This window comes from Colletes latitarsis, chromosome 1 (genome assembly GCF_051014445.1).
Source record: "Colletes latitarsis isolate SP2378_abdomen chromosome 1, iyColLati1, whole genome shotgun sequence".
NCBI lineage: Eukaryota > Metazoa > Arthropoda > Insecta > Hymenoptera > Colletidae > Colletes > Colletes latitarsis.
Window position 1 is genome coordinate 51,533,836 of NC_135134.1, and position 22,957 is coordinate 51,556,792.

Consider the following 22,957-nt stretch of genomic DNA (forward strand, 5'->3'; position numbering starts at 1 on the left):
ATTGTACAATTATGTATGTAGCGTTAAGAGATACAGAGAATACTTTTTCCCTTTTCTTTTATTAAACACGTGCCATTTCTTTTAGGAATAAACGTATTCTGTTTATTTGGAACTAGCTCTGTCCTCCTGTATTTTCTCTATATACCTAACCGCGTCCATTCCGACCAAAGTGAACACTGTACTGTTCGCAGGAGGCTGAGGTTCAAAGTCCTTTGGAAAGTTAATCGCGCCATTCTCTTCGTCGCGTTCCAAGAAAATTGTCAGCGTTAAGTTACCGATATTCTCCTTGTCGACTATCGTTTCGTTCTCCTTCGCGTCTTGCGATTTCGTTGTCTCGCGGTGATGTCTTCCGGACGCATTTTCTATACTTCGCTCGACTGGAAAGCGAAAGAAAATTAGCTGTTTATCGAGTCTAGGCTTTGGAAGCTGCTACATCGTCGTACGATTTTCATTCTTCTACCTCGCCCTTGCATAGCGATCAACAACGTATCGTCGACTCACGATGCGTCGTAATCATTGGCCTCGCCGAGTGTGCAAATCCTCGGGCTCAATTTCCTGCGTTCCAACGCATCGAAGTATGACAATGAGAACGAGCATCGTACGCCAAAGAAGGAGGACTTTAACGCGTCGTTCGTGCCAAGTGCACGTTCGTTTTCGATGGTGTCGTACGATTTCTCGACGAGACGACCTCGGTGCTTCGCAGAGTACACGGTATAGTTCGTACTTTTGTTCTTCCCTTGGCGCGCCAGGACATCGTCCCGTCTCCGGCGACCGCCACAGGACTCTCGATCCTTCGGTTTCGGTCCTTGACAGTAGCTGTCGGCGATAATATCTACATCCTGCTCGGCGTAGCCAACGGGACGCACGCATTTGACGGCTCGTCTCTTCTCGCAGTCGGGAACGCAGGTTGCACAGTCTTGCCAGTCACCGATCATCCATCTACGATCACGGCGATTATCCTTAAATTAGGTCGATATTCTGATCTATTCAAGTAACATCAACCTGGACGAAGATACGCAGTCTCGAATGGAAAGCTAGGATATATTTACCAGTGCATATCATCACCATTTCCATAGTTTTTATAGAAAGGTGCTCGAGAAGAGTCTGTTTCTATTGATATTAAATAAATCTCGCGGTGCAATCTAAATATTTCGCTATTCACTATTTTCGGTTCCTTTCTCAATTAAAAATATTCGTATGTTTAATGAACAGCTCCTGCTAACCTCGGTAAGCAGGGCGCCCGATGACATGGTTTGACTTTTGCCTCTGGTTTCTCGACGTTCTTGCAAAACGTGTCATCCACCAGCCCGGCGAGTTTTTCCAGGCAACGGGGCTTGGAAATCTGTTCACCGGGCCCGCAATTCGCACTGCACTCTTCCCAGTCGACGAATCCCCACGAGAATTCCGCCTTACGAGGGCTCTTTTCTTTCAGACCCAACGAATACTTCACCGTCGCGTTCTCTTTCGGTAGAATCTATTGGACGACACAACGCGCCGGGTCAACATAATTATGTCAAGCTGCCGCGGATAGAATTACTTTTCTAAAGTCGGGAGCGATAATACGGTCCCGACAATTATTTGTTCGGTGAAAGACGAATCTATCTCGCAAAAGAGTTTCGCGATTACACGGCGAAATACGAAATCTTGAAAAAGTTGGTCTCCTGGAAAGATCCTCGGCAGCGTCGAAATTGAATGCGGCGCGATAGAAACACGAGCAGCGCGAGTCGTGCTTTTTCTGAAGTGAATTTTATCGATCTAGAGGTTCTTTTCACTTCGCGTCGTGCGTCTTTTGAATAAATGATTTTGCTGAAAATTAAAGGAAATCGTCGAGGTACGCGCGTTACCCAGTGCCAGAAGGTACGTCGCGGTGAAATGGCTCGATGAAACGCACACCGAGAGAGCTAATTAGATTTGAGTAACATTCCCAGAGTCGTTCGTTCGTTACCCGCGGCATGAAATACCAGATAGGAGAACGCGAGGTTCGTTCTAATCAACGAATGCAAAAGTTTTACGGCTATGGGTCGCGTAGGTGTCACCGGTCGTAATAACATCTGGTATGCGCATACGTCGGTCTGCTGAGAGCAATTAGACGATACGTCGCGACGCACGGACCCAAGGAACCAGGCCCTCTTCGTTTCGCCATCGCGGCGAAGGTGTTGCGCGAACAGATAAGAACTGTCCACACCCGGACACCTTGTTCGAGATACCTTATCGATCTGTCCTACCTGCTAATTAGCGGATCGCGTTCGTTATGTTTACCAATACAGCCAAGTCCGCCATGACGGGCCCTGGTATGTTGAGAGCCTCCTGGTTCGGTCTTATCGTTCCTAGCCACGCCTTCGTGCCCGCCACCTCGAACATTCCTAAACGATCTCTGAAACAATCATATACGATGATATGTGCGCGTGTGTGGTGAATCTTTTATTCAGGCTTTTCCTTTGTTACAGTCGTCGAGATACGGAAGTTGGCTAGACTAACTCTAGGTAACGATCTCTCGATCTCGATCGTAAGGGATTCGGTCCAAAGGTAGTTTATAGTTTATTATTGGGTTGTCAAAATATTAATACCGTTTTTACTCGATTATTGGGAATAAAGATCCGGTTGTTCGATCGATCGATATGCGACAACAACAACCCCAATGCTGTTACCAGTTTAGTAAAACAGTAAATGTCTCGCAGTGAAAAATATTTATTGGTCGTACATATACGCCTTCCGCAGTCAAAGGGTTAAGCAAATAGCAGAACGGTACGATAATAACTCAGTCTGGTCAGACGTCTCGTTCTACTTTAACGCTTTCACTGCGGACGGCGATCGCGGGTCGCAAATTTGTTTTCTCGTCGGGTGCGTATTTCGATCTCTGCCTGCTCTATTTCATACAGAAAGCAACTCAACGTTTCCTTACGCTGAACCAATAGTAATACCACGCTTTAGCAAAGACGAGATCGAGGATTTACTTGTTAGTTCAACGAAAAGATATGGTAAAGATAAAGTCAAGATGGTTTCAGGTTAAAAAATGTTTCAAACTCAAACGACTCCCGAAAGTTTGAAACATATTTTATGCAACTAAAACTACTATAAATTTAAAGAGTATAATCTCCCTTTCACAACGACGCCCTTAAAAGTTATTACTCGATAGAAGAAAATCTCTGAATCAGTGTAAAAAGGACATTCGATGCTATAGAAATGGGTATCACTCTTGTCTGGGGAATGCTTCATGAGCAGTTTCTCTATCCATACAATATTCAACGAGTGCAAGCACTCGGTGCACCGGATTATTCAGCAAGAATAGAATTCACAGTGGCCACTCGTAAACTGTGCTTCGAATTCGAATGTCCTATCTTGCATTTTATTTACGAAATAAAATGGTCGCGTATGGGAAATAGAAAACACGTATTTAATTAAACGAACCACCGATACCCAATCTTTCAGCAGTTTCGTGTTCACGCGGAGCATTTATTGCGAAAGTCGATTTACCCATCGATCAACGGTTTTCCATCCGCGGTTCGCACCATTATCCTGGATCTCGTGGGTTCGATTTCTTCGATCCGAACGTTCGTCGATCCAGCCGGGACGTCTATTATTTTCTTCGGTTCTGCCATTTAAAGTTTTTTTTTCAATTTTTTATAGCTTAGTTTCGAAGCAAATAGAAAAGCAACGACGCAGCAGGAAAATATACACTCACGAGACGCCGTCTCGATCGTTATCGTTCCTTGGATCGGTTTGCAGGAAGTTCCGTTGCCCTTGCAGACGCCGCACACGTCCTCGACGGCGTTCGACTCCATATTCAGATCACAGGGTATTCCTTTGCAGAGCCCTCCTATGCAAATATCCCGTATGTCTCTGTAGCAGGTGGTGCCATCGATGACTTTCGGTCTCAGGGACGCCACCAAGTTGGTCTCGCTCAGGCAATAAAGGGAGCAGGGATTTTCGGAAGCCCTCAGATCTGTTTTGCGGTCAATCGAGTCAATTAGGGAGACGCTGGCGGATCGTTCGCGACGCGGTAGTTACTTTCTGGCAGATTGTAAGCCGTCCATCGGTGAACTTTGCCGTCTTCCGGGAAGATCCAGTTATTGAACTCTGAGCACTGAACGTCGCGAAACGACGGCGCGTCCGCGTCGCAGGGCTGAAAATCGATACAAGTTTTGGCAGTATCGAACATTCTATCTACCTCTGCGGAAACGTTTCAACGTCGTAGTCGGATTTACGTTTCGTAACGTTTGAAACTCCCTGACACGGGTGGAAGTCGTGTCGGAGTTCGATTAATTTTTAGTAATACCACTAACGATAGAGGCGCAAATTTTATGGCGTTTTCGGTCCCCGTAACAGTACGTTCCGCCATTGGACGGCGACGGACTATTGCATCGTCTGATCGAGAAAGCCACGCCGGAACCGCAACTTCGGGAGCATCGACTCCAAGGCGACCAGCCGCCCCAACCGCCGTCCACGGCCCCTGGACGTTCGCCGACCATCAGGCATTTCATTTCGTAACACCACTGCAAAATTAATTATCTTCCAGTCTGGCCAGTTCAAGTTAATCACACCGCTGGCCATCGAATTACCGACGTACATTTTCGCGTTACCCTTTGCGTCGTCGATGCAGCATAGAAATTATAGCGCAAAGATGGAAGAACTTATCAACGTTTTCATCATTTTTGCGACTTCTGGTCAAAGTACAACGAAATGAAACGATTCGGTTCGACGTGGAATCGCAAACAGTTGACGAATCTAATAGTGCTCGAATAAAAAATGTAGATATATCTCTTTTTCGTGAGAGCGTTACGTCGCCGACTCATTTTTCCTTGAATGGAAAAATCAATTTATCGCGAGAAGCACTGGTTGCGGTCGTTTGATCACGCTCTGGTACGTGACGGGTCGAGGCCGAAAATATTTTACAATAATCGACGAAACCGTGATGTTGGAAAAGCCGCAGATACGTGATAATTCACGCTATGGACGATGGTGTCCGAACACGTCGATAGTATTTTACCCTGACAGACATTTTCTAGCTTACGATCAAGCATATCATGTTTAGAAACACACCGTTTCAAAATTTCTATTTTTCTACTTTGATTTTTGGATGCTTTCGATAGGTATGTAATTTTTGCTAAGCCATGTTCCTGCTCGATAATTGTTTCATTCCTCGCTATCTGATATTCTGTTCGTGCTCCAAACGCGATATCGCCTAATTATTTTGAGTCGTGTAAAAGGAACAAGCAAACGCAGCTCGATCGAGCATTCAGTGGCTTGCGATCGTGATATAGAGCGTGCGCGAGGTGGAAGCCGCGCGAAAAACAACTGCTCGCATGTCTCGGGCACAACGTCTTAATCGGAGTCGCATTGAAATTCAAACAGTCGAGAGAGAGAGAGAGAGACAGAGAGATAGTGTGTTTTTTATCCGGTGGTTTTACCGCTGGATCCTACTAGACCAGTTTCTTGCAAAAGTCTGCTCGTAAAGTGCTTCGTGACGTGTTTATAGAGGATTATCTTATATCTAAATAATATGTATCATTCCCACGGTGGAGAGCGTATAATTCTTTCGCAATCGGCGACGCCAAGGGGAATAAAGCTTACCTTCGACCCTCGGATACGTTAGACCGTTAACCCTTTTATGCCCACCGTTACTCCAACTAAAGCTCCGCGCGCCTCGAATATGTAAATGGCCTCGTTAATTGCGAGCAATAGAGATTGCCACGATAAATCGTAGATCGAAGAAAAAAAAAATCTGATATTTCTTGGTTCGAGCAGCAAATTGCGCGAAAGAATGGCTGTCGTACATATTTAAAATATTACACCATTTTTTCGCACGAACCTCGTTACTTAATCGTCTTTTATTTTTAAAACATTCTCGTCCTAATTACCCCACACGGGAGAGAATATTAACATAAAAGAGTTAACGGATCGCGAGTCTCGGGTGATCTGAACGCAAAGTGCCGGGCTGATCCGGGCAATCGGAAAAATCTTTTTGGAATTTCATTAGCCGAGTAAAATTCCACGATAGATCTGCTCGGCGGATATTCGCTAATTAGTCTTTGTGCTTTTTTCCCGGCGATAATTTACTCTGTTCTCCCCGCAGCGCGTACCCTCGGCGGGTGGTTTCCTCGCAGACACGCAACCCTTTCCCGGAATGGAGCACCTGAGGGCCTCGCAGCTCTGAAAATGAAACGCGATCGAATTGGCGGATGATAGCGGAGGGCCGGTTTCGTGACGATTGCGATATCGCGAAACGATATTAAGCCCGGGCTTTGCCCGTTGATTATCTAAACGACGCACGATGCAACGTGTACAGTATTTTCGTAAACGGATAAAGCAGACCTCCGAGAAGGTAGAAGGTTGGCCTGCTGGGCGGCAGATGGTGCCTCCTTACGGCAAACCTGTATCTCCTACAGATACCTTTTATAGAGGATACCCGTTATACGTATTTCATTTAAGTGAAACGTAAAGAAATAAGATTTTTCTAATCCTTGGCACGATACCTTTGATAAATGCATTTGGTCGTGTTTTAGAATAGGAGGATCTATGAGCGTAACAATTTCCCAAGTTCTGTATAGATCACGATCTTAATCTATATTTAGATTAAACGAATCTCTAAAAGAATCGAATAGAAATTCAGTATTAACGTAGCTGCTTCAGTTTTAACAACAGAATGTCAAAAGCCCTTGATATTTTGCGTTAATGGCCAGACTCGTTAAGGGCTACGAATTTTCGACTTTTGTCCATTGTTCCTACTGTGCAAACGCGTGAACTTTGTACTTATTATTGTGTCGGGCCTCTTTCCACGAAACACAAATAGTTAACAACGGGAATGGAGTTAAGAATAATTTCCAGCCCACGAGTTCTAATAGCTTGAAAAGAGAAGGCGTCTCGGTTAATTTTACGGGCAACGCGTGGCAAAAATGTCGTCTCGCGTCCATAAAAGCGACTCTTTGTTCGTCGAGGGTAAACAGCAGGAGAAATTTAACTAATCTCGTACGCGCCAACGGCTTAATTATCGCGCAGAAGTCGTTGAACAAAGCCAAAAGTGTTTGCAGCCGTCGCTTTATACCGGTCGCGACTCTTACAAATATATTTAACATAATGAACAAATGGTATGCGTTTAATGAAACCGCGGTAGTCGACCCGCGTTACGGGAGAAACGTTCTTCTGTGCCGGCGACAAAAGTGAATCTTTGTTTTGTTCGCGACGCGCGCAAATATCACCGTGAACAACAATGGTCCGGAGAGCCAACACGTTTGTTACGTGTTTCCGGGAAACAATGTCGCACGATAAATAAACAAAGCTCCACTAAAATTTTCATTAAGTTCGTTAGCGTTGCGTATTGAACGTTTCTCTGTGTCGCCGGGCGTATGTTTTCGGGATTAATTATAACATTTAAACAGTTTGTTTGTCCCTCATCAATGATTCCACAGAACGAAATAATGAGACTGTTAAAGAGTGCAACGATCGTACCGGTTCGCTGTTACGAAACCGTACGTTCGTTAAATCTGTTTCCAGCACCGCACAAAGTACCTACATACGTTCGAGTATGATTAATGGTCGATGAAATGTTTTCTTACGATTCCTAAGTCGCATTGACGCGCGTCCTGACGATACTGTAGTCGACACTGGTCATCCCCGTTGTACATTACTCCAGGAAGTAGTTCGATGACGGGGAAATCATGATCCTGAGGTTCGTCTTCCAAGCAAGATCCTCGACCTTCTCTGCAACGATTATCGTTGGTATAATTTCCTTTAGAGTTTCTTAACCTCTTCCCGTGGCATTTAGCTCGACGCGCGGTAAACAGACCAGACTGATGCTAAACTGTTTTGTAACAGAGATTATAAGAATCGTGACCGACTCTTGCGGCGTACTAATAGGAACTAAAACTCAACGACGATCGTGATTTGCTGTCCGCGAGTCTGGCTCGTGATATTCAGGTTTGGGCCAAAATTTTCATCACGATTCAGACTCGTTAAAGTACAGGAAGGGGTTAATTTCGTTGACTCTTACTCGATGTACGATTTCAGAGACTTTCTCGAGCACTTCGACCACCTTTTGGTAATGTACGGGCTCCCAGGGTACATGATCGTAGTTTCTATGTATCTATTACCATGGCGAATCACGCCATGGCAACCATTTTCCTCGTAGATATCGTGAGACATGCCCAATCTGCCGGAAGCGATACGAAACGCGAGATAGAATGGTCCGAAATATTGTTTACGTACCGTTGAAACGGTAAGACGAGAAGGAGACTCGTACGTATGCCCAATGTGATGAGTTATGTGATATCCTGTCTGTAAGCCAACGTCCCTTACGATCGCAGCGGCTTTTCGTGGATCGCAAGTTCCGGCGATCGTCGATGTACCGGTGAAGCCGCACAGGCTCGTTGATTCGCAGATGTTAGTCCTGACGATTTGATCGATCGTTAAAAATCGTTCGTCGTAAGCTCAGACTCCTGGCAAGATCGATTTGGTTTCAGCATACTTTGCAAGGAGAACCGCGCAATCGTGGTGGTTAGGATGAGAATCGTCACCTGGATTGATGGTTTCTTGCCACGTTTGAAAATATCGCAACGTTTTATCCGCGTCTTTGTTCACCGCTAGTTCCATCTATCCGTTTCAACGAAGGGTTAATGGTAACGACCATAAATGTTGATAGGTTTAGAAAACTCGTGATACCTCGTCGTCTTGGACGTGCATTCTAATGATCCTAACTACGCTCAATTCCATCAGCACTCCTAAGCTATCGTCGTGCAGCAATCCTGCAGCCTAGAAGAAGATTGCATTTTCGTTCCAATTCGCACAGAGAGAACGCTTGTGTCTGTTAACAGAGGAGTTCGACAGACACCGTTCAGAGTGCAATTAGAGAAAGATCGTACCATATTGAGCAGTGTCAGTACGTAATTCTCGACGTCAAAGTCCTTGTGATAATCGAGAAAGGGCTTGTCTAGTACCAGCAGCAGCTCCAACGTGTAGGATCTGTCTTGGTTGTTAAGTGGGCGCCTTTTCTGGGAGCTGAAAGCACGCTTGGCAATGGTTTTGGCCGCACTGCCGGTGACGTTACAGAGAATCCCAACGTTCGTCCCGGTTTCGTCCGGCCTCTTTTTGTAGACGACATGCGGGTGCTCCGCTTCTTTGGTGAAGTCGTGACCCGCCACCGGCTCGATCGTATACCACGATCGTTTCGTTCTAATGTATCCGGCCTGGAGATGAGAACATCGAGATTCCTTCTAGTCAGATTTATCTTACGCTTGGAAAAAGATCGTGATATTCGCTCGAGCTGTTCGAAACCCTTAACCGACAAACTGGATTCCGGAATCAATTAAAAACCTCGTTCCCTTGTCTCTATTTACGATCCAGCACGTTTACACTGTCGATGTTGTTCCTCGATTCATGGCGTTTGTACGTACGAACGTTCAAAAGTAGAATAGGTTTCTGTCACGAGATTTCTAACAGAAGTTGATATTTTGTTTCGAAAATGAAAGTGTCGCCGTACTAACGAGACCATAGCACGTAGACAGGGCACTGTTCTCCGATTGGCCGTGAACGCGTCCCTGATAATGGCACTGGGAGTCACGCATTCGTTGCAATTTTGAATTATCCAAGAAATCGTTGTTGTACTCGGTCGTGGGGCTTTTTGGCTCCGTGTGCTCTTCGATAACAGCACCTGGATGAAACCGTAACGAGACAAATAGCGCGTATTAGTCCCATGAAAGCGTTAACGCCATAGAAACTCTACTGTATCGCAGTTGTTCCCGTGGAATGTCTTCTCGAAATCATCCCGCGCAGCGAATTTCGAGGAAATTCTATACTCGCCTGGAGCGACGAGACGATGATTCGGTCGAAGCTCGAGGTGGTGTTCCTCGTCGTCGATTTGCAAACGGTAGTGAACAGCGTCGTCGGGAATCGTATCTGCCCTCGTTCGAGCCGCGTACAAGGAACGTTTGAAGTGATGAGGTATTTGATGCGACACGAACTTTCCATCCGACCTGACTTTTCTCGGCACCACGATTTCGTATCCGCCGGCGAACTCAGAGTCGCGCGTGTAACGCCCTTGAAAAATAAATCGTCGTTATCGAGAAAGCTCGCTCGTTCTCTTCGAAAAAGAAAACTTGGACTTTGCAGGTCTTTCCTCCATTCTTTTAGAACGATCTACGCAATGTTCATTAACCCGTAAATTATAGGAATCCAAGCGTGATAAATAAATGTTTGGAAAAGTAATAAGAGCGAGAAAACGGGGCGAGTCTGCTCCACGAGGACTTTTCAAAGCATACGTTTTACGTTTTTAATATTCGGTAATGTCGCGAGGAGTATCGATTCTTGTTGCTCGTCGATGCATCGCGCGAAAGAGGAACGGTGTTTCAGGGATTCGGAAGATATATTTCTCGTTTCGATGTAACTCTCTTCGATTACAATATCCGCGTCTTTCGATGCATTCCGTTTTTCCATAATTCCTGACCTACTTCTCGCCCGTACAACCAACGATCTTGTTCGCGTCCGCGTTAATGAATTCGGTTTATCGCGAAAAGTATTCTCTCCGCGGCTTAATTTCCCGGCCACCGATGACGAAAGCAATATCCGTTTCAACTATATTTAAATTCTCAAAGAAACTAATTCTATGGTAGAGCGAACGAATGGATTATTACGAGCAGCGAAATACTCGTGCAACAGCGAAAGATATGCATTTAAGGAGCAAAGTTATCGTTCGAGGCAAGCAATCCGCCACATTGCTGCGACAAACGTCGGGGAATGTATTCGGAACGTGGCCAACGAGTGGTTTCCTTCGTGAACTAACTTCGAGAGTTTGAGTCGCCTTCGTTGAAGAACTTTCGAGGAATTTCGAGGATAGAATCGATCGAGCGGAAGCTTGGTAAAAAAGCCCGAGGAACGGTCAGATTGCGCCGAACGAGCAACGTCGTGACGCTACGCGCAATCGGAAATTTCATCGACTCCCTATATTCCACGAAAATCCTTTGCGTTGCTTTTCGGAAATCGGTGTCAACGTTTCACGCTGGATCGTTCGAAAATCTCAATTTCGTTATTGTTTGGAAAAACAGCGCCGACGGAATTGCGCCAGCGATTTTCAGATCACGTAACTGCACCGTTCGAACGATTCTGCCTCATCGCGTTAAAAACATCCCGACGCGATACGATGAAAATAACACGGAAATGCGAGAGAAGGTACCTTTTAATTGCTGTAGCGTGTGAAAATGTTTGTCTTTTATGTAGAAAATCTGTTTACAAAATCAACTTTTACGAAAATCATCCCTGCATTGCATATAACTTGGCTATTGGAATTCGGTTACGTGTTTCGTTGAAATGCTAATGATCGATCGAACCGTAAAATTATTTTTCTCTGTAGCTGGCGATCGCGTTGGTCCCATATGCAACGCTGCTCGCGTGCTCGCAATGTTTCATCGATTCTTGAAAAGTCTCCGTTATGCATGCACGTCGAACGTTTCGTTTTGATGAATTGCAATTAAAACTATCGAAGCACGCCCGGGACGTCGATCGACGGCTACGACGACATAACCGAAATTGCGTTGACCGAACTTATGGAATTTCGCCTTTTACCTCTGCTCGCGCTGCTGAATCCGTCGCAACAGAGGAGAACGAACAAAGGGAAACAAACGGACGGAAAAATCGGGCACCGTTTAACCATCGTCGTTTCTTTCTCTGTAGAATGTCACCGTAACGTTCTTTCGTGGAAGCAAATCATTCGATGGACAAAATCGGAAACGGAGAGAGATTATTTTGACGGAAAGCACGCGGTATCTATCGATCTCGAAACAAGACGTATCGCCTTCGATATCGTTGCAATTTCAAGCTGTTGCGTCAGTCTTCTTTCGCCCTATATTTTACCCGTATTCACCGTCGATCTACGATCTATCGTTTCGGTATTCTATGCTCGAGGCAATTATTCGCGTGAAAAAAGTTTCCTATTCTGACATTTACGGTATCTTTCGCAAGAACAATAATTGTTACGTTATTTAAACGAAACGTAGTTGTACGCTGTTGCAATTTGTACGGTTAGCCGGTGAATTTAGAGACACGAGTAAAATCGGTGGATGAGAGGGTGCGGAGCGGCGGTGCAACGTGGAAAGTGGAAGAATCGTTTCAACCCGCAACGTAGGCTACGATTCATCGGCGCATCGCGTATACTCGGTACACCCGTTCGCGCTACACGCCACGTTACGAACAAACGAATGACCCAACTCGAGGAAACAAAGAGTTCGTACGTGCGCCAGATACAATAGCGTTCCAACGCCGCGCATCAACTTCCCTCTCGCATCGTTTCACAATTTTATCTTACCGATATGCCCTCGCCCTCTGGCCCTTCTACGTTTTCGGCCGTTTGCTATCGCTAGCAAAGAAATACGTTTAGAAGCCATGCATCCGTTCTTCTTCTCGACCCATAGTAAACTCAAAATTGTCTCGTACACCCCCGCAAGGGTTAATCGAAACACGATGTAGTAACAATATTGACAGAGTGAATCGTTTCAAAGAATAAACAATCAATTTTCCTCTTTTAACGGTTTAAATCGTGCTCCTACCGCGAAGCATTGAAAACATGTTGCTCGTTCCCTGCGAGATAGTGTTATTATTTCTGTAGAATACCTACCCTCGGGGTCACCAAGGTATCCCTGAACGAACAAAACGGTTTGAACTTTCCTATCGTCGCGTCGTTCCGTTACCGGTTCCGTCGACCGCAAACTTTGTTCGGACGTATTAAAAGTCCATTTGTATACCGAGACGGAAGAATGGGTATTAGATGGCACTATTGTTCGTTATGCTTCTTTGCGACAGAATATACCGGAGCCACCCTTAAACGTACAAACGAAGAAAAAAGTAACGAAACTCGCGGCAAGTTCCAGCAAGCTGCACGCGTGCCAGAACGAAACTAAAGAAACTACGACGCGCCCGTGTCTAGGTTAATAAAACGAAAACAAACAAGGAAGAAAATGTTCGGAGTGTGTAATTTCGTCGTGGTTGCACAGCCGAGACGCGGCGAACCCGAAAGTGTAATAATGGTGGACAGCGAACGCGCGAGCCCCGTTTTTTCGGCTATTTATCGTCCCCGTCCCATCGTGCGTAATTGTACTACTCGAGGAGATCTCGGGACAGATTGCTCGAGAATATACCGGCGGCGTCAGTTTTAAAACAAAGGAGTCCGAGCGAAAGAAACGCAATGGGAAACGCTGTCGGAGAGAGGAGACGAGGAACCGCGAGAGGAATTGCTGCGAGCAACCGAACTTTCTGCTCGAGAGTATAAAACTTTTTACCGCTTTAATCCGAACTTTACGATAAGGAGATTGCATCAAACGGCCATTGTAAGTCACCACAGAGGCCGGGAGAGTACCTTTTACCGTAGCCGCTCGAAGGAGCAACTTTTTTCTCCCTTGTGTACAGCCGTACCTTCAAAATGGAATTAAATATCGGTGGACAAGAGAAAAAAAGAGTACCGAATGCCTCGCGACCATTGTACCTCGTTCCTCGCTCTTTTTGATTTTTCCAACCGACGGGCAATTTTCGTTCGACTTACCGCGATTACATTTTTCACGATCCGCCAGCGATCTCGAGAGCAGCCCACGGATTTATCCGCGCTATTAGGAACTTTGTATTTTCAAATTAAAACGCAACGATCGAACGTGTTTTAATCCGCAAGGCTCGCCGAGCGAAACGCAATTTGTTAGCGAGCCCCTCCGCTCCCGTATAAAAAACATTCCACGGGAGCAAATCACGCGGGGAGGGAAATAGAAATCCGCGGTTTCGCATTTGCCCGAAAGTGGTTTCCTTCTTATCGTTTTCGAACAGAGTTTCCGGGGGTTAAGCTCACGACGAGCTCCTTAAGACGGGAAGCATCGATGAAATGAATTCTCCTCGGTCGCGGAAGAGGAGCGCGGAACGTTCATTTTTTCGAATGGAAACCGTCAGGCAGGAAAAATGGCTATCTGGAATGACTAGGGGTGGTTGGTCGGATCGTATGCAAATCCATCGTAAACGGAACGGAACGGAATGGAACGTCGACAGGCGGAATCAGCAGCCGTATCAACTGCTGACTTATTATATTCGGAATAATAATGAGGCGGCGGTTGTGCACGGCCGCGTCGCTCGAGATTTTAGCAATTCAAACTATCGCTTGGACTTCCTGTTTTCCTCGACCGGAAGGGAAGGAGAGGCGACGTCGCGAACTTGACGCGTCGCGGAAGAAAATCCAGCAGCCATTTCTACAGGATGTTCGATAAACGTCGTGTCTCGTGTTTTTCCCCACCTCGTCGTTGGCTTTAAAAAACTTGAACACGCAGGGCGACTTCGTTTATCCCGATTTTAATATTTTCTTCCTCCTTTTAAGGGCATCGAATAAGATTGCAAAGATATTCCGTGTTCGCGAACCGAGTAACGTTGTTAGGAGTTGCCCTGGCTCTGTTGCTGTACGCGCGGCAGCGGCGTTCCTCTTCATCGAGAAGAAAGAAACGACGGAAAATTAGGTCGAGCCTCGACAAAATCCAGCATCCGTCTCCGCGCACCAAGGACACTTTATATTTAAAAGATATTCCAGGCGGGCTCTTCCGGAACGAGCGAGTGCAGGATGTCGTCGAAAGGAGCAACGAGAGACGGGAGACACCGCTGGGAAACAGACGCGTTTCGAAGAGCTCCCGCGACCACTCCATTTCCTTCCTTTATTTCCCTCCTTCCGTGCCCGACTGCCGTTTCTCTGATGAGCCCAACCGACCAGAACTCCAGTCGTTGTACTTTCGCAAACCTTCTCGGCTGAAATTCGAATTCACTTCCGCGTCGGCCGGTGAACCGCACTTTGCTTTGTACAGCGTCTTCTAAACGTTGCTCTTGCTCTTTCATCGAACGAACGTGCGTATTTTGCAACAAGTTGTTCAATCCCGATCAACCACGTCGGGCGATCGCATAGAAATCTCGAATTTTTATTTCTTATTAAGAAGTCCCATTTGTTCTGTGCAATTTTTTAATACCTTTCACAATTTATCTCGAGTCGATCGAATGGATCCCAAAGAGTCAAAGTAGGTGGTAACATCGTAGCATGGAAAGGTTCGTTTCGTTCGAGAGAACGCATTGAAAATTGCGGCCTCGTAAATCGGCGTTAGTCTTCGCCACGATTCGACGATTCTGTGCACCCACCCAGCCATTATCTCGGTCGTTACGTGGCGTTAGGTTAAACGAAACCGTTCGATAACTTGGTAAGGATTTAGCGACGAAGGCATTTCCTGTACTATCCATCGATTCCCGATGTTAGCGAGTGATTTTCGCGATTTCCGTTAGTCACATGTTCTTTCCACTTGACGTAATTTATTTCCAAATTGGAACATCGATAGTAACGATAATAGGTACGCTTTAAGGTTGTACGACGTAGAATTATCCAAAGAAGGGTGCCTTGGTACCCGATTTCTGTAAGGGTGAATTCGTTGCAGGGTCAAATTTGCAACTCGAGAGCAAATCGTCGATGGAGGAATCGGAAAACAATGTTTATACAGAACGATTCACGAATGCAAACAACGTTCGGTGTTATCCGCACGGCAGTGTTTTTAATTACGAGCACACCTGTCGCGCGGGAGCGACATTTCGCGATCGGAAGTCGTACCGCGCCGAAATTGAGTTGTTCGTCGGTCTCCGGCGGAACCGTGTAAAAATTTTGCTACACGGATGAACATTTGATGCAGGCGACGAATTTAAATTTCTGCGTCAGCTGCGGCTGCAATTGATGCACAGATCCGTCCCGAGAATCGTAATCGCGACAAAGTTCGACGCTGAATATTTATTCGTTTTATGGGGAACATGCTCCACGATACAGTAAGTGTAAGATCTACTCGTATACTTTGTCTGTAATTAATGGTTCGTGCGATAGTATCGACGATAAATACGTATTTAAGAAAATCAATGAACTATTAATCCGTGAGAAAGTATGCGGTGACACGGTTGTTTCGACTGTTGCGGTACAGAGTCGCGATTCGAAGCCGATCGATCGTTTATCGCAATGCACCGTTGTCGACACGAGAAACAGAAGGCAAGAGTCGAGAGGGAATCAATTATCACCGCGAGGCCATTTTCCCCGATCACGAATCCAATTCCGTTAGACAAGATCTCCGTTTCTGCTCTATCCGGTGAATCATCGTGTAATGAAATTATGTTATATCATCGACGTTAGAAATGCTATCGACGCTGATTGTAGACGGTAGAGAATAATTAATAACGTTTTGCAGACTGCGATGAATTTTGCTAGGATCTTTTGAAAAGCACGTTTTCAAGATATTTCCAATTCGAGGGACGAGGAATTTCTAATATCGTAATCGTAACGATTTATTCCGCGTTTTACTGGTAATGTAAGCTCGAAAAGTAGGTCGGAATGTCCATCGCGAACAGCGTTCTATACCTCGATTAACCCTTTAAAGATGAGAATTTTAAACGAGCCTTCGGAAAGAAGAGAAAAAATCTACTTGCGCAAGTTAAATTTCATATCTTGTCTCCCTGCAAATTGTAAAGTTCTCCTTTCGGTACCAACAGCGATGATAATAATAATAAATATTTATCGCCGGTCGAGTTCCGTGCTCTGGAACCGGGATGCTTTCTAGTTGAACGTGTTTCAGGAAGTTTATTTCGTCGTCGGACGATACAAATGCGGCCTGTCGGGTTTTTCGTCAGCGCGAACCGCAAACTGCGGTTTCGAAACGGCGCGTCGCTCGAATAACAAGGGGCGAATTTTTAACGAGGGTTCCGTATCTTCGTTAACCGTTGTTGTTCCTTGTCCAACGCGCTTTCGTCGTGCATGCGATCCCAATAAAATATGCCGACGAGTAATTTGAATTCACGCTAACGTATTCGTATACCGCGTATTCGATAAATTACGCTTCGCGCGAACCACGGCGCTCGATGGAATTGCTTTACTCGCCGATTCGGGATCGAAGCTCGTCGAAACCACCGACGTACCGCGCGAAACAATGTATTTAACAATCGTAACGGTTCAAGGAACTTCTCGTTATTACGACGAGACAAGTGGAAATAGCTTGAAAATGTTTCGATACCGCGAAGGGTTAAACGAACCATCCTAATCGCGAATCGGGTCACGAGCGTTTTTTGCATAAATATTCAGATGATCCTGCGTGGATAATAGTACGAGACTCAGATGAAAATCAGTCGAGAGAGGCGAGTTTTATCGCAGAAGCCTCTGACCGTTCGTCAAGGTTTGTGTCAGTGGTACTTAAGTTGAAATTAATTTGCAGATACGGTTAGTTACAGTTCATCGATAGTCCCCAGGAGAATATTGTTTCCGCCCTTAAACCGCAGTATTGGCAACCGGTTAATCAAGCAATTTGCGTTCAATTAATGCATTTCACGTGGCGACTAACCAAATTAACCGGTGTTGTTGCAGAGCTTAGCGGGCCTCGATTAAACGCGACCATTTTTTCCCCTCGAAATCCATTATCGATACTCGTACGCTTTGTCTTGGTAAATAAAATTGTAACGTGATCCGATAAATGTAACATTCTTTCGTAAAACACTGTAAAATAGTTTTCAATCGAACGTCGAGCGCTCGATACGGGATATACCGCGACCCGGAGGCAACCGGAGCGAAACGTTCCAGCTGTCGCGCGATCGCGGAACTCTATTAACAATAAGTCAATTGTTACGCGAACAATAATTATAGCCGGATTTTAACGTTTAATCGCGTGCAAGCGGTGCACTTTAAAGTCGTCGTTGTTTTATTAACCGTTTACAGGAATATCGATAAAACGATGATAATCCGAAAACAAAGTGTCTCGACGCGGTAATGACTTTTCCATTATTGAATTCGTAATCCGATAAAAACTGCATACTTGGCGCTTCGATGAACTCAAAATATTGACCAATATCGACAAATTTACGATGGACATAATTCCTACGCGTTGCACCAAGAGATAGCCTTTTAGCTTTGTCTAATTCTGTTTTCAAGAATCTACGCTCTCGAAGCACGCAGCATAATTAAGTAGGGGTTGGTTCGAGCGCGGAAGCATATCTATCTGATTCGAAAGACCGTTATCTTGCAGCTGTATTCGCCTGCCTAAGTAGATAAGAGCTCCTCGGTCTCTAAACCTATTAAGAACGCGCGCACACACGGACACGTCTAGTTCGGTCAAATGTTAGCACCCCCGATTCAATTTTACGCCGACTTGCCAGAAACCCTATTAGCTATCACGTTGATGAGACACGATTGTGCCACGGATTTATCCCTCTCTCTCTCAATCTTGAAAATTCTATTCGCTACTTGAATCTTTAAAATGTCTCGAAACTGTACAAAGGTGTTTCGATGGTCGATAGGTTGCTAAACTGGACCGCAGTGGCGTTTTTGCCAATACATACGCAGCGTTCGAGTTTCGAAAATCTGACCGAAATTATACTTTCATACGCGTTTATCCATCGGCACTCGTGGAGAGTAATTCCCTTTGAAACGAACAGTAAAACAGATTGGCAGATATACAGGGTGTTCGGCCACCTCTGGGAAAAATTTTAATGGGAGATTCTAGAGGCCAAAATAAGACGAAAATCAAGAATACCAATTTGTTGATGGAGGCTTCGTTAAAAAGTAATTAAGAATTAAATTAAAAAATTTCAAATCGTTCTGGAAAAATTATTTTCGGTTGCGGGGGTCAATTATAATAATTTTTGATGAATAGAGATACCCCCGAAATCTTGCGCATTTCCGAGAAAAAAATTCAGTACGGTCGAAATTGTAAACGTTAATAACTGTTTAACGAAGCCTTCATCAACAAATTGGTATTCTTGATTTTCGTGTTATTTTGGCCTCTAGAATCTCCCATTAAAATTTTTCCCAGGGGTGGCCGAACACCCTGTATATACGGTTGCTTTTAATCTTTCTTTGATAAAGACTGCAATATACGATGCCTATAGAACAAGACGAGGAAGCGAGGAGACGCGCCACTTTTTGTGATCGATGAAAAGGTAAAGCAGACGTTCCTACTAATGAACGATCGTTGAAAATAAAACGTTGATGCTCGATAGTATCCTAGCCCTTAGGATCGTCCTGCGCCAAGGGGGCAATCATTTATGGATTAAAGCCAGTTTTTCCCTTCCGTAGCGCGTTTTCATCGAGTACGAATTGAAAGGCAACGATGATTTACAGAGCAGCGATTTATATCGCGTAAATCGACCGCGAGACGGAAATATCAAAGACTTTCGAAACCACTCTGATGCACATATAGAAGTTTCCCTGTAAGGGGGCACGAATGCAAGGTGGAAATGGTTGGATTATTATTATTACTGCTCTCGTTATGCGCGGTACTTTTTCATAAATCGCCAATTGCCAAGTTATACGGTGACGTATTAAGTTTGTTTGGGACAAGGAACCATCGAACTCTAACGTTTGCGATCGCGATTGACGCGAGGGTATCGATGGCTGCACGGAAACCATCCGAGCGATGGGAAACGTGGATCCTCGAACGCGCAAAATGCACGTAATTGAATGCTTAAGTCTAGAGGCGAACCAATTTAAATGCATTAGAGTTTAGGAACTTCCTTATTAACCAGGGCGTCCGTGATCGGATTCGGTGCGCTCTTTGTATCCTGAATATTTCATGACACGACTGCCGAGCACCCGCACCGACGCGACGTGACGCGCTACCCTCTACGTATATCGCATTTACGTTTGACAATCGATGCAACCATCAAGTGTATCGACTTCAAACGACCCGCCTCTACATTTCGCCAATAAATTTTCTTCCGTTCAAGAAAGATCCGTCTTACCCGCTCCGAGGTTAATACAAGACATTCAGGTCGAGGCGACGTTTATGCAAACGCATGTTTTTGAACTATCAGGTTTTTATCTAATCCCAGAGAAACTTATCTTTATTTTTATTTATTTTTGTACTCGAGTAGACTCGGCCCTTGCGTCGTAACCGTAACGTCAACTGAACGTAAAAAATGTCGCCGATTAAGGATCGGAGAAGGTTCGTTTACTCGGGCTCCAAAGGAGTTTACGAAACATTTATGTCCACCAAGGTACGCCTATTAAGTTTTCGAGTTGTTCTTTACCTGTGGTAGTTACGCGAAAGCTTCTAGCCTCTTTTATAAATAACGTTGCAGTAAATAGTAGAATTAAGCGTGAATTACGACGTAGACGGCGAAGCTCTCCGTTTTCTTTCCATAGCATCTTGCGTAAGCTACGAAACTAAGGAGTTGATAACGCCTTATCGCGGAGAAACGAGTCCCTTTAATCGACGTTCGAACAAACGATAAAGTTTAGTTCCCGTTTTTTAACTCCCATCTAGGGGTTATTTTTCAACTGGTAGCAACTTTCAACAACTCTGTCATTTGTCACGTTCAAGAGAACTCGTTGGACTGCAAGTTTATGCAAGTGCAGTTAAAGGCAGTTGCTCCTTTGAACGTTGGCTGTCTCTCGATGAAAGATTTTCCTTATTACAACGTTTGCAATTTCTTATTACGATTGAAGTTCAAAGCCATCGAATTTGCTATCTCTCGAATCGATGAATCGGTTACGTTTCAAAGGTATTATTTATTCCTGTACGCGAATGTTATTTTAAACTTTACACCCGCGTGGCGAATTACCTGTCTATCCCCTGTTTCTACGAAACGAAATTTGTGGAAACCTTGTACGGCACGTTCGAGGAGTCCATCGAAGTTGGCAAGTCGCGTACCGCGACCGACCGGATTTCTTTGCCGAATTTGCAATTTTTGTTGGAAACGAAGAGATAGCCTATCAGCGTTTAACGTTGCGTTACGCTAGCTGACGTTTCCACCGATACGTAGCTATCGATTTTCAGTCACGATATCTTACTATCTGCGGGAACACGTCGGTCGCAGGCTTCACTCCGTAAATTTCAGGACAGGAAGTCCCCGAAGTGTCAAGACTCTTAAACCGCAACGAATCTAGAAGATATACATATATCCTCGAAGTGATACTTGCACGGTAGACACTAAAAAGCCCACTATCTGCTCCGTAATTTTCGCGATGTGACATACAAGTACCTCGTACACGCAAAGCAGGACAATTTAAAAATATGTATTATCGTTAATCGTATTAAACAATCTTTAAGCAAGTTTCGCCCGTGGATATCTTGAAAAAGTTCGAGGATCGTTGTTTTAAGAAACAACGTCTGTATCAATTGGAAAAGAAGAAAATTTCTCGTTTGTTCAACGAGTCTGTTGTAATTCTTTCCAGCTCGACGATACCACCGAGACGATAAAACAACGCTACGTCCAATGATTTCTTCTCCGCGTAATGCATTTTATCCCGACAGAGAAAGGTATCCGATCGACTCGTTTCCAAAGAGCGTGTTTTCATCGGCGATTCGACGTCGGACGACCACCGTGTACGAAACCAATCAGGAATCGCTGGTAAATCCATTTCCAATATTAACGTATTATGTGCCGGAGACGCGCGAGTACGTTTTTCAGAAACTGGCCTCCGGCTACGAGGGCGTTATTCCCTCGCGCGCCGTAAGTTTGCACCGTTGAAATCTTATATTCCTATGCTGGAAAATAACTCTCGCTTATCTAGATTCTCACCTAGATTTATTTCTTTTATCCCATTTCTCTGTTACGCTTGTTTACGAGTGATCTTCCAACGTTTCCTTATCCCTGCGGAGATTAAACTCTTCTCGAAAGCTGCGTAAAATCGAAAGTCAATCGCCTTCGTTCTGCACCATCCGTGTGTTCGAAGGTTAAGCTGTTAGCAAAATTCTCCGCTCGTAGGAGCGTGTCGACCTCGGAGCGATTTTTGAATCGAGCAAACACGAGGCGACAAGTATTTATAACGCGTTTAAGCGGTATTCTTCGAGGGTGGATTGTTATCCCGTAGTAGCTGGAGAACGCGATTCCCTTCGACTAGAAGACGATCGTTGCTGAATCTGAAATTCCGTCGACATCGACTCGCGCTAGTCGCTGATTTCACCCAGCTCACGTAGCCGGTCCTACTGTAAACTCGCTCCGACATAACGACGTATTCCCAGCCGATATACAAAGGCGCATCTAAATCCTCGGAGCTTTGGTCCGATAGACGCTTTGCCCTAGCTTGGTGGTAGCGTAATGGAGCACCACCTACGATTGCCACCGCTCACCGTTGTTCCGCCGAGCTCTATGTAGATACATGGTAATTTCGGCAAACATACTGTTACTTGCATTTTAGATTCCCAAGGAAATTGCTGGTCCGAGGCGATGAGAGAAGACGTCTGCGACTGCCAAGCAACGCCAACGATCTACGACTACTTTGACTTCCGCTTCTTATTCCCTCCCCCCCTCTCATTCGTTTTACTTCTATTACTTTATGTCGATAGTAACGATTCACGTCGATCGTCTTTCTCTGATCGCGAACTCTTACTGCACCATCTTGGATTTTACAAAATAAATCCATGGCAGCAAAAAGCTCAAGAAATAATAACACGTAGCTCACGGTATCCGGCTTGCGAGTTCGTAGAGTTGTATATCGATAAAAATATTCAGAGCTTTTCCCTCGAGGAACGGTGCGCGAGTCTCGCAGGTGTTTGAAAATTCCGGGAATGTTTCAGATTGCGCGACAGTCGTCCGAAACGAATCACGAATAGGATTTTTCGTGGCGGTACGTATTCTCAAACGAAAGTATCCAAAAGATAGAGATCTAAAGAGCACGGAGATTCTACAATTTCGATCTATTTGTACAAGATGTACGTATCGAAACCAAGTAACAGTTGCTAGATAACATTTACGCTTCTTTCTTAAACGCTACCCATTTTACGGATAATATCCCCTGGGACAGCTTTCCCTATCGCGATTTTTCGCCACGCGTTCCTACCAAACAAAACTCATCTCCAGTCTCTTCGATACGCGAGAAGAAGACGATTAAAATCATAAGTAAGCACTTTGGGATGATAAAATTTCGCCGAGAACTACGTATGCGTGTACGCTTTCATTAAATCGAACACCGTATCTCGCTTCGAAGTTCGATGAAAACCACGGATTGCTA

The 22,957-nt window shown here is 45.0% G+C and overlaps 1 protein-coding gene across 1 annotated transcript; it reads right to left on the reverse strand.

Annotated features, from left to right (window-relative positions):
* Positions 1-102: 102 nt before the first annotated feature.
* On the reverse strand, positions 103-22,369 carry LOC143345031 (A disintegrin and metalloproteinase with thrombospondin motifs 7). The gene is made up of 15 exons (XM_076771735.1): positions 22,280-22,369; positions 22,061-22,193; positions 9,793-10,029; positions 9,477-9,643; positions 8,856-9,179; positions 8,656-8,745; positions 8,462-8,586; positions 8,203-8,383; positions 4,009-4,123; positions 3,683-3,943; positions 3,475-3,592; positions 2,260-2,374; positions 1,224-1,474; positions 725-939; positions 103-377 (listed from the first exon to the last, which is right to left on the reverse strand). Exons 1-15 carry the CDS (start codon positions 22,367-22,369, stop codon positions 103-105), a joined length of 2,697 nt encoding a protein of 898 aa, XP_076627850.1.
* Between the last annotated feature and the right edge of the window lie 588 nt (positions 22,370-22,957).